The sequence below is a fragment of the Pieris rapae genome, chromosome 5 (genome assembly GCF_905147795.1).
Source record: "Pieris rapae chromosome 5, ilPieRapa1.1, whole genome shotgun sequence".
Lineage (NCBI taxonomy): Eukaryota > Metazoa > Arthropoda > Insecta > Lepidoptera > Pieridae > Pieris > Pieris rapae.
The window spans coordinates 7,562,306-7,578,465 of record NC_059513.1 but is presented as its reverse complement, the minus strand read 5'-3'; the positions used below and the strand labels follow the sequence as shown (position 1 = coordinate 7,578,465).

Below are 16,160 nucleotides of genomic sequence, written 5' to 3'. Positions count from 1 at the left end.
AAAATTGGTCCGCTGTTTCTTGTAGGACTCTAAATCTATTTGGTTTGGAAATATTTTAGTGGGGAGCTAGATCCACAAAGAGGTGGGTACGTGGCAAAAACTGCCTTAAAACAGAAGCTAGCTGATAACTTAACTGGAATATAAACAGATTTAAATTTGATCTTTATATAAAGATAATTAATAAGATCGTAATGATAAAAGTACAAATGTTGTTGACCTAAACGAATATAAGCGAGTTCGTATTGTAGTTTAAAAAATAATTTGGGAATGCCATCAGACTCGCTCAACACATGGATGTCCAAGGAAGATAAAGCTTCGCGAACACATTGCAGGAATTTAATTACTCGTAAAACTAACTAGTATTATAATTTATTAGGTCTAGGTTTATTACAGGCTTATCAGGCTTACAATGTAACTTAAATAAATAAAATAAAAATAAAATAAAAAATGTAAAAATATTGTAAATGATTACATATTTATACAGCCGCATTTATAAAAAATATTGAGTAAAAATAAACTCGTACGAACAGTGTGGAACTCAAGCGTACATAAAAGCAAATGAGAGCATATTTTCATGAAAAGCTTATCGATTACAACGAATGGTGAAAAATTCACGTTCTAATTAAGAAAAAGTAATGAAAAGAGAAATGATTTATAATAAAAAAATTCATTCTAAAGCCGGAGGAAGGGCTTGCCTTAATTAGCCGACATTTCGGAAATTATTTGCCTTAACTATCCGAGGCACCTTAGCGAGTCAAAATTACCTAAAGTTAGGAAAACTGGGTCTTTATTGCTGTCAAGGAGTTTTATACCTTCTAGTCTTTTACGATATTTTATATTTTGATTATAATACTGATCTAAACCATAAATCTACCTACAAAGATTCATATTTGGCACGAGTATGAACTTACTCTTAGTAGAGAGAGATATGTATCTTTTTACTGGAATAGAAATGTATAAATCTTGCATAGATTATCTTCTACTGGCGGATCACCGTGCTGTTATTTTGCCCGCTACTCACCTGCTTGTGTTCAGGACAGCATGTCATCGTACGGTCAGTTATAATAATTAAAAACATAAAAACCACACTATACCAGATTGCTATTGTTACATTATTACAAATCACAAATTTTTACTCTTCTTTATAATAAATCACGTATTTTATGTTCCATAGTTTAATTTTACAAATACTGTTCATTAAACTAACCTTTAATTTTTTATTTACAATATAATTCTTGGATATAATGCCTCATTGTTGCAGTATTCAATTTAGATATTTGTCCGCGAAATTGAACAGCAAGTAAAGCCCCCAACTCGAAATAGAATTTTTAATATCGTTATCCCATCCCGCCTTTAATATGTTACGGCTCGCGCGTTTCTAATCAAATTAAAAATTCATCGAGACCTCGCCTTTGGGCGGGAAATTTTTGTCGTTTATAACATTCTTTAGTCTATTCATAAAATTGAGTATTGAGAAGTTTCTTTGTTTGAGCGAGAGCTACATATTTAAACGTTTTTTAATAAACTTCTTTCATTAATAACAACTCGAATTTTCAAGTGCTTTACAGCAGAAGCCAGCGGGAAAATGTGTATCCATAATATCGCATTTGTATCCGTATAAGTATTAAAAACGGTAGGTTTGAATTAACCTTTTTTAAAGTCTCGACCCAACTTTAAAGTAGACTCGTAACTATTATATAACTAAGGTATTAATAATAGGTATACCGCCATTTTGCCAGCCGCAAAATACAGAATACGAATTAAAAACGAGATAGAGCGAGCTATGGACTTCTATAAACTCCAATACTTTACTGACATAGGAGAGTCAGACTTTGCTTCAAGTTTCTGAACGTTGCCCTTAGTCTTGAGACTTAACACGAGCTAAACCATCGTATTTGTATTTAGAGACTTAGACTTAGTTTACGCCAAGTAATGGAAATCGACGATTTGGGCTCACGAGCTCACGCTGTTAATATCACGCCACCAAACGGACAGTCATGTATTTAAAAATAGCAGATCAATTATGTATGTTTAACATATTACTAAAATATAACTTTAATCAGACTACATTCACTGAAAAACTTAGAGAAAATTCTATTTCGTGGCAAAGTTAAATATATACTTGGAAAGTACCAAATAGAACATATTTCAATATCAATAATAAAAATGTAAAATACATGACTATACTAAAGTTGTTTTTAGAGCTCGATCCCCTGGATATGTATAGTTAACTACTCAAATATTATACTACCACATGGTACACTCCAGTTTTCTTTCACGATTGGTTCTATATCAACAACACAGGTATTTAAATAAAACAAAGCCGAGTTTTCGTTTTTATTTATTTGTACACGTAACCTAATAAGAAGCTTACTGAAAATTCTACATCTAGATACAATTGATAATACAAAACATTAAGGATATATCGATGTTGCCTAGTAATCACAATAAATAATCTAGCAATAATAATTTCGATACTTAACTAACTATACATATTGGAACATTAAAAATCACTTCAATCAAAACGGTGTTTCATAAATTTTAAGTTATTTTCATATTATAACCACTTGGAGTGTGACCCTGTAATATAACCTAAAATTACTATAAATGCAATAAAATGTCTATCACAAGCGATATTTACAAATAAAATTTATATATACACCCAAATGTATAAAAAACGGCATCAAAGTTAATTTCAAATTTAACAAAATACAATTTATATGACAGCGATATTACGTATATTTAAATGCTTTCGCGCAAGTATCCAACGAATTGTTTTTTTTTTGTTTTTTTCATATAATTCAAACATAGTATAGTGTGTAAGCTTAAAACATCTTATAAGAAATGTTTAATCTATGGTAAATACCACAGATAATCTACATAAAACAATACAAAGTGCAAGAAAAGCGTGACGCTTACAATCAGGCGACATGCTCAACCAAGGTCCCGATCTATAATTAACAAATAATAGATTCCCTATTAAGAAATCACAATCGGCCCCAAAAATATATCACAAAATATAGGGGCAAAATAGACGAAGCAAACATGCATGTATAGGAAGTGCTCTGTGTAACAGCGTGTATGGAAGACGCGTTTTGAATCTAGTCTCCTAATTGCTTAAAATTACGAAACAGACATATATTACAGATTATTATTTCTATCAGTTATCTTCAAAAGCGACAAAATTAAATTACTAAAAACAAAAGAACACTGAATTGAAGATTCGATTTTCAAACTGTATAATTGTGATAGACTAACTTAAAACCTCTCTTTCAAAATTAGAATGATTACGTTCGTAATTTAAATTTGGAGACACGAGATTCAAAACGTCACCAAACCATTCGTTCACTCACTCGTTCACACATAGCGTGTTGCCTAAAAACTAGGTGCAATATGGGTAAGGCGGGGCTCACTAAAACAAAGCGAAAACAAACGCGGGAAAAGTGCATCACGTCAAAATAGCTACAAAGTTAATATATTTTTTTTTGGTTTATATGTTTTTAGTGTATTTTCTATAAAAATGCGTTTTACAATAACTACATGATTGGAGTTTTGGAACGCTCCCACGCCGTCGTTCACAACGGCGTTTGAGTATTCCAACGCTCGGTGACGCGAGTGGCGCCACCTATTTTAAACATTTACCAGCTGACATGAATTACGCACTTTCAGCAAAGAAAAATATGTCAAAACACTACTAACAATTTTATTTCTTGCAACTAGTGAAATCAACTCTACTTGACCATTAATCGATTAGATGTTTGATTATCGCTTATAACCCCACTATTTACGCGATTGCACTGTTTTAGTATCACACCCTAATGAAGTTGCCCATTGTACTCACAACGCCATATATCGCTATACGGCGTGGACGTACTTATTTCCCTGAAGCTTCGTACGAATTATCGTATACATGCGAAGGACGTTCGAATATTGAATTGCGATAGATTTTTTTATTTATTCCGTTTGTATACAAAATAACGTATAATAGTGCCCAGGAGTAATCTATACGTGATCGGTCGGTGGACTGTTGATTGGTTTGTTTGGATCAGTAATGGTTGTCTAGAGTTGACATACTGCGGCCTGTTGGGGGCTACTCTGCATCTTCGTCCTCACTGATTGTCTCGCCCGCTTTCTCTTGGGAAATGTTTTGACCTGAAAAATATTAACAAGAAATTACAATATTAGTGCCCAAACAAGGACAGTTACTTTGTTTTAATATGTTCTTCGCTAGCCAGTTAGGAGCAGTATGAGTATGTAAAAAAAGTAATTAACTCAAAAAGTAAAGAAAAAAATCAGAAATCCTGTTCTTTCTTACTCCAAAGTTTACTCCAAGAATATTTATGTATAAAACGTTATAATTTATAAAGTATAATGCTAATCAGATTACTAACACATATTTTTAGGATTGTCAACTCACCCTTTTTCGCTGATGAAAGTATGCACTTCTTGCAGCTTATGAAGAAAAAGGAGACACATTGGAATTGGGCGTGGAGGGCATCAGATCCATGGTCTTGCAGACCCATCCCGCAATATCCACGCGTTCCGCGTCTGCCGAACGGATCCAGCCGTGATTCTGCAAACCACAATGAGGTGTGAACTTAATTGTACAATTTTAAACAATATTTATACAACTTGAAGTTTCAAGCAAATTTTTTTCTATAATTTTTTAACGCAAGGTTAGTTTCTTTTCAACTTTCCGATACTTTACACCATATAAATGGCAACTTTTAGGTTTAATGAGTCACTAGGTGGTAACGAAGCGTTTTACTATTGGGTACAGAAAACATTCCAAAATTGGTTAAGAATCTCCAAAAATTGCGTGACGTAATAATTTGAACGCTCACAAAGTAGTTAAAGACGAAATAGGATATGTAGGAGCAAAATCTAACCATATTCGAGAATCAGATACCAAATACAATATAGTCTCATTCTTGATCCTACATTTACGTACGTACAATGTCCTCGAAAGTAGTATCCTCGAGATTGCATTTTGATTTCAAGCATAGACAATGTGTGAGTAGTAAGTAGGATCAAAAACAGTAAAGCGTAATTCTTGAACTGCCCCCTTCTTATAATTTATTATTTTACAAAATTAATAAAAAAACAGACCATAAGCGTCTTAAGGTCAGCGCGCTCATCAGGATTCTTCTTGAGACAGCGGTCTACAAAGTCCGTGAACTCATCAGAAAACACTCCAGTGGGCAATTTGGGTGGCGGCTCATTTACTATATAGTCTAGGAGTTCAAATATAGCCATTGGTCTGGGGGAATTAGGTGCCTGGAATTAAAAATAAAATAAGACATATTGAGGACGAACAATATCCTTCCTCCACAGAACTATATAAACAGTTTGAATGTTTAATTGAATATATAGTATAGTTTCTATGATTAGCAAGTTCAATTAAACAAAAAAAAAATTAATTTGACTGGACATACAAAAACAATCACTGATTGAATTTAAATATAGATTAATATCAATATTAAATTATATAATAAATATTAAAGGTTTACTCCATAACACTTTCAAACATAATCCTCTCAATAATATTATTAAAAATGTATGATTATCACTGATTAATAGATATAGCAAAACATGAGGGTAGTTGCAAAACTGCAAAACATATACACAGGATACATGTAAGCATATTTTTGGGAATTGAGATTAATATGTGAAGTGAACCAAACTATTCAGCTTTGAGAAACTAAACCACTTAACTTGAAGGTACCACTGCCTGCAAAAAACTATTAAAACAAGAGTTGCTTGGATATACCAACCTGTCCAGGTGAATGATCTTCATTCTGTCCTCCAAATATGGCAGCCAGAGTTTTAGCATCAGGCGGGGGTATGGGGTACATGCCTATTGCCATCTCCACAAGGGACAGTCCCAGGGACCAGATGTCTGATTGAACCGAATAATGTGTGCCTTGAAGACGTTCAGGCTGTAATTAGATTTAGAATTAGTGTCCAATATCGCTACTTATTATCTCTACTACAGAAATACACTGTTGTTGTTTTCTATTTTTTTACTCACTGTGTAACACTTAATATTAACGTACACTCTAATTCACTACTTTAAATGGTTTTGTCTTTTTCAGTCTCCTCACTAGGCCCGTGGTGTCAATAAGTTGAATAGCCTTGGCATGTGTTCGTGGGCTCCGGCAGTCTTTTTTTATTAATGTGACGTCCTCTACATTATGTTCCCGATGATGATCGTAATATACAAGGGAGCATTGACAATTTGGTTTTGGAAACTTTGGATGACTTTGATGTTACTATTACTGGTACAGCCCCATAGCTGGCAACCATAAGGTCCATACAGGTGTCAGGACTTGTTTGGAGATCAATAATTTATTTTCTACTGATAGCGTGGAATGTCTAAACACACAACGGACCAAGTGCGGAAACTCAAAAAGTCTACCAACTTTTAACCTTTAAACTTTTTATTTATTTATTTTTAGTTATTACTAATTAGATAGAACAAAACATTATTACTTACACCGATTATCCTTCATAAAAAATATATAATAAAATACATAATTTTTTTAAGCCGCGTACAAATTATTTGAAGAAATCTATTAGGTATGATTATGAAGGGGTACAATTATTTAATCAATATAGTTGACTAAAATTGAGACGTCTAATGGCGACGTGTATCTCGCTCGTATATATACATATTAATGTAATGTTTCTCATGTAAATAAAATATTTATTGAATGAGAAATAGAGTTCTTTAAACATTTAATTTTTTAACTAAGAATATAGTAATATAATCGTAACTGACAGGATTAAACATTTTTAGAAAGAAATAAACTAACCGACATATAACTCCTGGTGCCAACAAAGGAGTTGGCCATAGAATCAATAAGCTGCCCAGAGACACCAAAGTCGCAGATCTTGATCTCACCATTACTGTTCACCAAAATATTGGATGGCTTCACATCTCTGTGCATAATTGCATGTTTGTCTCGCAAATAACTCAGACCTTTGAGAACTGCTGATGTTATTGTTCCTGAAAGTTTTTTCAGAATTTGTTAGACTAGATATCCATCTTGTATTCATCTGTATTGTAAGAGACACTTGCAGTGGATTAAATTAAATTTTCAAGTCTATATTAATATAAAAAAAATTATTATAAGAAGAAAAATGACACTGTACTTTTTCAAGTTCTTAGTTTGAGAAACAAAGGCAGATCCCCCATTTGCTTTACAAACCTAGTTAAGCTTTTTACATGCCTACCATTATTTCACAGTGCTAGTGTGTTGAAAACAGGGCAAAAGTATAAAGCTAAAGAAGCTCAAGTTACTTTTGTAAAGCAGTGAAGAAAGGCGAATCATCACTTGCTGTTATCACAGAATTGACATTTTCGTTTTTTTTGGGCTTTTTCTTGATACTTTTAAGTTCAATTCATTCATATACCATAAAAAACCGGAAACACTACCAATCTTTATTTAGTTTTTACTGAATTTTTTTTAAGTTACTAATATGTAATAATATTTCAAGACCAAGTCAAACCTTTTATACCTTACAACTAATATGGTCAGGAAATCACTGTTGGCATGAATAATATACAGTTGACTATAAGAATAAAAACTATGGCTGGAATAAAAAATGACTTACCTAATACGGATTCAGGAATCCTACCAGCCTTCTTCAAAATTAAGTCCAGTGATCCACCATCCATATATTCCATGCAAATAGAAATTTCACCATCACTATAGAATGCTCCATAAAAACCCACAATATGTGCAAAATTACACTCATGCAAAACTTTCAGCTCTCTTATAATTTGCTTTTTAATGGCTGGCTTTACTTCTAGATGTATGAGCTTCCGAGCCATGATAAGCCCAGTTGATTTGTGACGTACTTTCATTACCACACCACCATTTCCTTGTCCTGAAAAGTTGAAGAATTCCTAAGCAAGTTTATTTCCTCTTGATTATATGTATTTAATATGTAGACACAAGTACAATTCTCATACAGGCTACAGATCTAATCAAGTCTGAAGTAATAAATACTTTATGTAGTAGCTCCAGTCAGACTTTTTTATTGACATATTATACATACAAATGCAAATATTACATATTTTTTTTAGATTATACTATGACTAGAGTATGATTAAGTAGTAGCTTTAGACATGTGTGTACTAAACAAGAACTTTTACTCATTATAATGGTAATTGCATGAATGTTTACCCAGTTCACCAAGTTTCTCAAAGTCATCATCACTTAGCTCTCCGATTTTTTCTTTCTGACATAGAAATACTTCTATTCTTCTCCTTTGAGTGTCATCCATTTCTATTTGCTCCAATCTCTCAGTCAAAGCTTCAATACTAGTCTTTGACTTCCCAGCAAGGCCTTGCCTCCTGGCAAATGAGAATATACAGATTTTCTTTGTTATTATTTTATTATTAACATTAGCAAAACTTATATTAATATTATACTTCCTATGTCAAAAACCTCAGATTGATACTCAGGTACCAAAGGATAAATAATATATGTACATATTTGAATTCTTTAGCTAGTTCAATAGTTTCTCTTAAAATTATTAAATACTTTTTTGTTTGTAACTTGATTGTAACTTTATTCAAGCAAATGTGATTTATAGGATAAATTTAACATTTAGTAAAATATATATCTTTAACAAATAATTGTATAGCAACAAAACAGGGAAATTCTGTCAGCATTTAAGTTTATACAGTCACAATTACCACACTTTTTGAATTTGTTTTTCAATTTTTTTTTATTATCATGACTACATATATTAAGAATATTGTTAATAATTTATATATATGTGTGATATAAATCAGTTGTTATTAAAATTCAATACAATAACACAAGTTCTAATTTTTAATGGCAAAAAAATAGTAGACAATAATCTATTCTATAATAAATAATTTTCAAGGGATAGAAACTTTAATGATTCCAAAATTTATGTAAAATAAAACATTTCTGTACTTACTTGATGTAAAAAAATACAAATGAATGTTTCAGATTACAAACAATAGTATATCGTTAAAAATACAACATGCAACAGGTTTTATTTTTTTTTTGTGAAAATGGTAATTAGCAGTATTTATAGACAGTTTTGTAAAGTGTGTTATTAATTAAATGTTGTTAGTCATTGTTAAAGCTAAAGTATCCATTATTGAACCAACATACATTAATATTAATCTTTGTTAAAAGCAATTACAAATTCCACACAATTGTAACTAGTGTGGAATTGTGTGGAACAATTCAAAAAATAGGAAAAATTAACAATATTCTTAATATATGTAGTCATGATAATAATCAACATCAGTCTTATAATTTCTACACTTAGCAAATGCATAGAAGCAAATAATTTAGTATTATGTCACAACTATACTTACTCTGAAGCTGTTGCAGATTTCAGCTGGGGAGTCATATTAGACGGAGTTACTGCCGGGGCTGTGTCTATAGACCCCGGTGGGAGGGTCAAATTTAATTTATTCTTCGACATTTTGCTCATTTTTAGATGATTTTGGTCAAGGCATCTACACAAATTAATAACTTCACTATAATCGTTCAGATTAAATTTCTACTTGGTGTAACAATAAAAATGATACAATCAACGTCACGTTCTTTACCATTAAAATAGCAATATTGTTTGAACATTCGGCGCACGAAATAAAAATTATAAATTCTTCGTACGATTCGCACTCACACAAATCGTTTCCTTTGAACTTTGAAGTCTTGTCAATAGTCATTATACTACCAAGTTGAAGTATCAACCATTCACATAAATCGTGTTAACAAATATGTGGCAAGTATGAAACTACTTTTGTAATCTGTAGTCGAAGTTGTTATAAAATTCGAATTGTCAATACTTGACACTTGCATATGTTTTTTTTATGTCAGAATTTCCCGCGTTTTGATGTTAATTGAAAAAGAAAACTTTATTTTTGTTGTTTGGAACGTGTGTTGTTATACAGTTATTGTCGAAAAGTTCATTTAAGCTATGTGATTGTTACGGTACGATAAGACACCTTACCCTTGTAATATATTAAGCAACATAGTCAGTATATTGTTATATTACAAACTTTATTATGAAACCACAAAAGTCACCTGGTAATGAAGAAGTGACGCCTTCAAAAAAAATTCTTAAACAAGCTCGACTTCCATTTCAAATTTTGTCGGACACTTCACCAAAACCAGAAGATGTTTCCACTAGAAAAAGAAAACTGTCTGCACCGGAACATCAGCCTATCACGAAAATTGGAAAAATAACAAAAGAAAACGAAATCCAGGACCCAGTGATAGTAAGCGATGATGACAAGGACGGTTCAAAAGAATTAGTTTCTGGAGAAAATGTGAATAAAAAATTAAATCCTTTTGTTAAATTAGTTGATACAGCTTGGAAAAAGAAACAGAAATCAAAAACAGCAAAAAAGAAAAAAGATAAGACAAATGAACCAATAGAAAATGACTCAACACACAATGGAAGTAATGACAGCGTTAATGGAATGGATGTTGATGAAATTCAAGACACCGATCAAACTACTTGTACATCACAGACACAACAATCAAATAATATTGATGAAAACTTGGATATTCAGAAGTCAAATGATGTAATAACCTTAGAAGACTCTAATGATGTAGAAGAAATAAGTAGTAGAAATAGTAATAAAAGTGATGATGATATTTTAATTGAAAGTGACTGTGAAGAATCTAAAACAGAAGAAGATTCTTTGTGTAATAGAGACAGTAAAGTCTCAAGTCCAGTAACTCCGAGAAGAACACCTAGGCGTAAAGTAGAAAATGGTATAAAAAGTCTTAATATGTCTCAAACAACAGACGAATCTGGCTCTAACCAAAACACACCTAAGAGAAATACAAGAAGTTCATCACTAGTTAAAAGTGAAGGAGATATATCAATGACTGAAATTTCTAGTAACAATTTAACACCAAAACAGGTTTGTAATAAATTAATTTTAAAGTTGTTAAGTCATACTAAGAATAAGCAAAATATGTTATATAGATATTAAGTAAATAACATAATAATTAAGTAAGTAATATGTATTTAAAATACTACCAAATATATTTTACCACCACTGTGTGTGGCATTATGAGAAGTAAATCAGATAAAAGTATATAAGTATTATTATAGCAAGACCATATTCTTGCAAATAAAGAATGATTGTTATAGTTACAGAAAAAGCTGGAACATGCTAAAAAGAGAGAGGAGCGGGAAAAGAAAAAACAACAAGAAAGAGAGGAAAAGGAGAGAATAAAACAGGAGAAGGAGATACAAAGAAAAAAAGAGAAGGAAGAAAGAGAGGAGGCAAAGAGACGAGAGCGAGAAGAAAAAGAAGAGCAAAAGAAAAAAGAAAGGGAAGAAAAGGAAAAACAAAAAGAGTTAGAGAAAAGTGAGTACCAATGAGTTAAGTTTTATTAAAGACTGATAGAGCAGTGTTGGCCTAGTGGCTTCAGCGAGGCTTCGTACCTGAGGTCGTAGGTTCAAAGCCAGGCTGTGCACCAATGGATTTTCTTTCTATGTGCACATTTAACATTAGCTGGAACGGTGAAGGAAAACAATGTGAGGAAAACCGACATGTCTTAGAACCTAAAAGTCGACGACATGTCAGGCACTGGAGGCTGACCATCTACTTGCCAATTAGATTTAAGAATGATCATGAAACAGATTCAGAAATCTGAGGCCAAGACCTGAAGAGGTTGTGGCACCACTGATTTATTTTTATTTTTTAAGACTGATATAGACTTAAATTGTGTGAGCATAGAATAATATATTTTTACTTTAACTTTCAAGAAATGTCAATAATGTATGTGTGTTTTATTGTGATTTTTTATGACTTTTTCTATATTTAGAATAAAATATATACACTGAAATCCATATTCATGTCTTAAGTCACAATAATGTGTCTTAAGTGTTTAAAATGTGCCAACTTTCATATTGCATAATGATTTGAATGCCAAGTTGAGCAAGAATAAACTAAACAATAATGCATCTTAATTTTAAATACATATATTTTATTACTTCAGAGGTAAAAGAAGAAAAAGAAGAACAGAAGCGTAAGGAAAGAGAAGAAAAAGACGAGCAAAAAAGAAAGGAAAAAGAAGCCAAGGATGAAGAAAGGAGGAAAAAACAAGAAGCCCTAGAAATGGATAAACTAGAACAGGAGCAGAAAAAAAAGAAAGCGGCAGAGGCATTCGCAAGCTTTTTTGTTCCAAAACAGAAAGCAGATAAAGACCAAACAACTATATGTCTTAGTAAAAATGATATGCTTTCAAATTTCACAATAAAGGCTGATATGAGATTAGCTCCCACTGTCAGAAATCCCTTAACAGAAAAACGAAGAAGTGAACTGGATATGTTTTTGGAAAACCAAAATGTTAGAGAACTATATATAATGAATCTAAAAAGTGGTAAATATACACCAATTGTTGCTGGTGAAAAAACTTGGCCTATTAATGAAAAAGATGATGATGTTGTTATTGTAGGTGAGTACAAACTTAAATACATTTTAGAGTGTACAATATTAATAGTTTCAGTATGGTATGATCAAACTGAAATGGCTTTCTTATGAATTTTTTTTTGGTAAAATTTATGTTTCTTATGAAATATTTAATAAAATCAAAATAATTAATTCATATAGAAAACATAATGTACACTCATGAAATATAATGATACATGCAAAATAGCAGTGGTATATGAGAGTATATCCAACTATATAATATATACTACAATATATTAAGTTCATGTAATTGAATGATCTGTGTTTGTGGTGTATAAAACTAATATTATAGTAAGTATATATATAACTTCATAAAAAAAGAAATCATACAATTTGTGCCAAGGCCTAAGGAGGACTTCAGACTGAGTCAAAACATAAGGCTAAATTACTTCCATCTGTCAAAATACTTGAATTTAGCATATGGAAGTTATACACAATTTAAGTTTTGAAATATTGTCAAGAACCAGTTCTGGTTTAGTTATTGTTACTTTGAAGTACAATGCTGAATTAATTCTTATTTATTCACATTTTGCACAAGAATTAAATAATAAACTAAAAAAACTATGTTTAATTGGAATAATAAATGAAGGAAAAACTTGGTGTAATTGGCATTAACTGACCTCTTCCAAGCAACCCTAAACAAAGAAAACAGTACAAAAGAAGATTAAAGCAATATAATATCTTATAGCTAGATAAATACTATCAAATCTCTTAATTAAATCACATAAAAAAAAATTTAAATGTCAGAAACATTTTTTTTGGGAGTATTTTCTTTAATTTAGAGTTTAATATTTATATTTATTATTTTAACAAAAAGCTAATGAGTTTTATACACCTTTCAGAAGATGAGTTACCACCAATAGATGGTGCTGGAGAAATTGTCTCATGCGATTTGGGTGTAAGAGAGAAGCTCCGGCCAAAACTTCTGAGTTTCCATGAGAACAGAAGACCGCCTTACTGGGGCACATGGAGGAAAAAAAGCGCTATAATTAAACCGAGGCAACCTTTTTCTATGGATCAGGTAAACCATACATTTATATTGTAAAGAGGTATAGTTAAATTATTGAATATTAAAAAAAAACTCAAAGTATTGAATTGATTTTGATAATTCTTGGATCAGTTAAAATATTACATGATTTGTATAAATAAAAATAAATAAATATTTTGTTGAAATAAATTTTTTCAGTACGATACCATCTTATCCTATTTAAAAAACTAGTTTTAATTTAAACTATATTGAAGATAAGGCCATTAAAATATTGGTAAGTTAGAGGCATGGCAATAATTTCTATAATTTCATTCTTTTCCATTATTATTAAAATTATGCCTCTAACTTATGTAATTATATTACAAACTATCGGAACAGACAGAATTAATAATTAAAAAAAAAAATTATTTCAGAAACAACTGGAGTATGAAGTGGACAGTGATGAAGAATGGGAAGAGGAGGAAGGTGAGAGCATCGAAGGAAGTGCAGCTGGGAGTGATGATGAGGGACCAGATGAGTACGAACTGGACAATGAAGTATTTGTGCCACACGGATATCTAAGTGATGAGGTATTAATAATAATATATTTATTTATTTATTTTATTATATATATATTAGGTATTAAAAGTTACTTTTTATAAAGAATGTTTTGGCTTCAGATATCTATTAAGTGATAAATTTTTCTTAATCAAATCAGGCCTTATGTGCCTCACGTTCGCAATACCGAATAAAAGGCCGGCAACGCACTCGCGATCCTCAGGTAACCTTAACATCAGGTGAGCTTCCTGTCCGTTTGCCCACTGTTCTAAAAAAAATGAACCCGCAGGTATTAAATATGCTCATAGAAAAGCATTGGTATACAGCCGGAATTCGAACCTACGACGTCGGTTGTGAGATTCGCACGCTCCAGCCACTAATCCAACAATTATCCAATTTATTCAATTTTATAGGCATAAAAGTGTCTGATATAATCACGAATTCGTTTGTAGCGTAATGTTACTTGATGAGAACATCATCACTAACCATCCTAAGGGGCCGTTCATAAAATACGTTCGCATACAAGGGGTCTGGCTCAGTGTGACAAGATGTGACAAGGGGGGAGGGGGGGTATAGGGCAGCGTGACGTTCGCCGTTTATTACATGACATGAGTCATGAGCGCTAGCTCTGTGGCGCGACTCTAGCGGCGTTGCGATCCGTCACAACGGGTTTCTTTGTTTTTCCAATACTTGAGAGAGTAACGTTTCCACGTACCCTGCGCTCTCGATTCAGTAACAAATGAAAATACTATTTCTCTAGAATTTATCATACTCAGCAGGGGGGGGGGGGCTTAATTTTTGTGACGAAATATTTCTAGGGGGGGTGACAAAAAGTGTGACACAGCGTGACAATGGGGGGGGAGGGGGTCAAAAAAAGCTGATTTCAGTGTGACGTATTTTATGAACGGCCCCTAACTGAAATCATAACTTGAAGAAACCATCTGTTCAGTAGATTTTTAGTTAATACAATACAAATAAAAAATCAAAGTCTGGAAGAAGTTTAGTATATTTTAGTTTGTTGTCTTCTGAATATTTCCGCTGTCATCGCAATTTCATCTGTCCATCTGAATTTTTATTTTATTATATATGTATTTTTATGTAATAAATAACATATTGATCTGAGGTTCTAGTTTGTTTTGTTTTATTTGAATGTTTGAGGGCTGTTTGTACGACGTAGAAGTTATAAGTATATTGTTGAATTTTAAATATACCGTAGAAAAAAAATTGCCTCCACTTCTGTGAAAAAAATAAAAATATGTATATAATTTTTTATTTAGAATCATTTTTCAATAATGCGTTTACAAAAAATATTTAATTACTAAATTAATGGCGAATAGTTAATTTATACTTATTTCAAATTCCTACAAAAGATTTGTTGCTTACTTCCAGGAAGCAACAATGGACGACGATGACGTCATGTCCCTTTCACCGGAAACGCAGAAAGCGCGTCTTAAACATTTAGAAGATGAATTCGAATCTGAATTGAAAAAGCCAACAGAAAAACTAAAACCCCGACTTTACGGCCTATTATGGGAAACGGAAAATGGGAAACCGGAGAAATGCGTCGACGCCCTTTGGAATTACTTCAGCAAAGTGTCAATGATCATGAATGATCCCCCGATAATGCAACCAACCAATGAACCTGAGGATAAGAAGAAAGTAAAGAAAAAGAAAGTTTCCGACGTAGAGCCAAAAAGCCCTGCGGAGAAGAAGAAGAAGGAGAAGAAAGAGAAAAAAGAACCGAAGGAGAGTAAACAAAAGAGTGAGAAACAAGAGAAAAACCAATTGGGTATTAATGCTTTTCTAAAAAAAGTTAAGAGTTCTTGAGTATAAAAAAAATTATTGTATAATTATTTACCTATTTTTCAATGTTTTAAACACAAAAAAACATTTTATTGAAAAATAGATGTTGACCCAGAAAAACTTTCAAATATGACGTATTGATGGCGTTATTTAAATTGTACTCAATGTTAAGTTATTTGAAATGTATTTATATTAATTATGTAAATATTGCTTCATAATCTCATGTCATATAAAATATATTGTGACAAATATGTTTTATTTCCTATGATCCAATAGAATAGCGAAGGAAAGAACAACCTTTGTCAAGACTAGTTGATTAATGGTAATAATAGAAAATAATAT

General features: G+C 31.9%; 2 protein-coding genes across 2 annotated transcripts; one reads left to right on the top strand and one right to left on the bottom strand.

Annotated features, from left to right (window-relative positions):
• Positions 1-2,325: 2,325 nt before the first annotated feature.
• On the bottom strand, positions 2,326-9,710 carry LOC111004260 (dual specificity mitogen-activated protein kinase kinase dSOR1). The gene is made up of 9 exons (XM_022275202.2): positions 9,605-9,710; positions 9,368-9,511; positions 8,193-8,362; positions 7,618-7,893; positions 6,816-7,009; positions 5,775-5,939; positions 5,110-5,277; positions 4,418-4,573; positions 2,326-4,152 (listed from the first exon to the last, which is right to left on the bottom strand). The coding sequence occupies exons 2-8, from the start codon at positions 9,484-9,486 to the stop codon at positions 4,454-4,456; spliced, it is 1,212 nt and encodes a 403-aa protein (XP_022130894.1). The 5' UTR covers positions 9,487-9,511; positions 9,605-9,710; the 3' UTR covers positions 2,326-4,152; positions 4,418-4,453.
• A 165-nt stretch (positions 9,711-9,875) lies between these two features.
• LOC111004263 (chromatin assembly factor 1 subunit A) lies at positions 9,876-16,040 on the top strand. Its single transcript, XM_045628390.1, has 6 exons — positions 9,876-10,930; positions 11,164-11,383; positions 12,018-12,476; positions 13,333-13,511; positions 13,892-14,047; positions 15,405-16,040. The coding sequence occupies exons 1-6, from the start codon at positions 10,064-10,066 to the stop codon at positions 15,840-15,842; spliced, it is 2,319 nt and encodes a 772-aa protein (XP_045484346.1). The 5' UTR covers positions 9,876-10,063; the 3' UTR covers positions 15,843-16,040.
• The last annotated feature ends 120 nt before the right edge of the window (positions 16,041-16,160 follow it).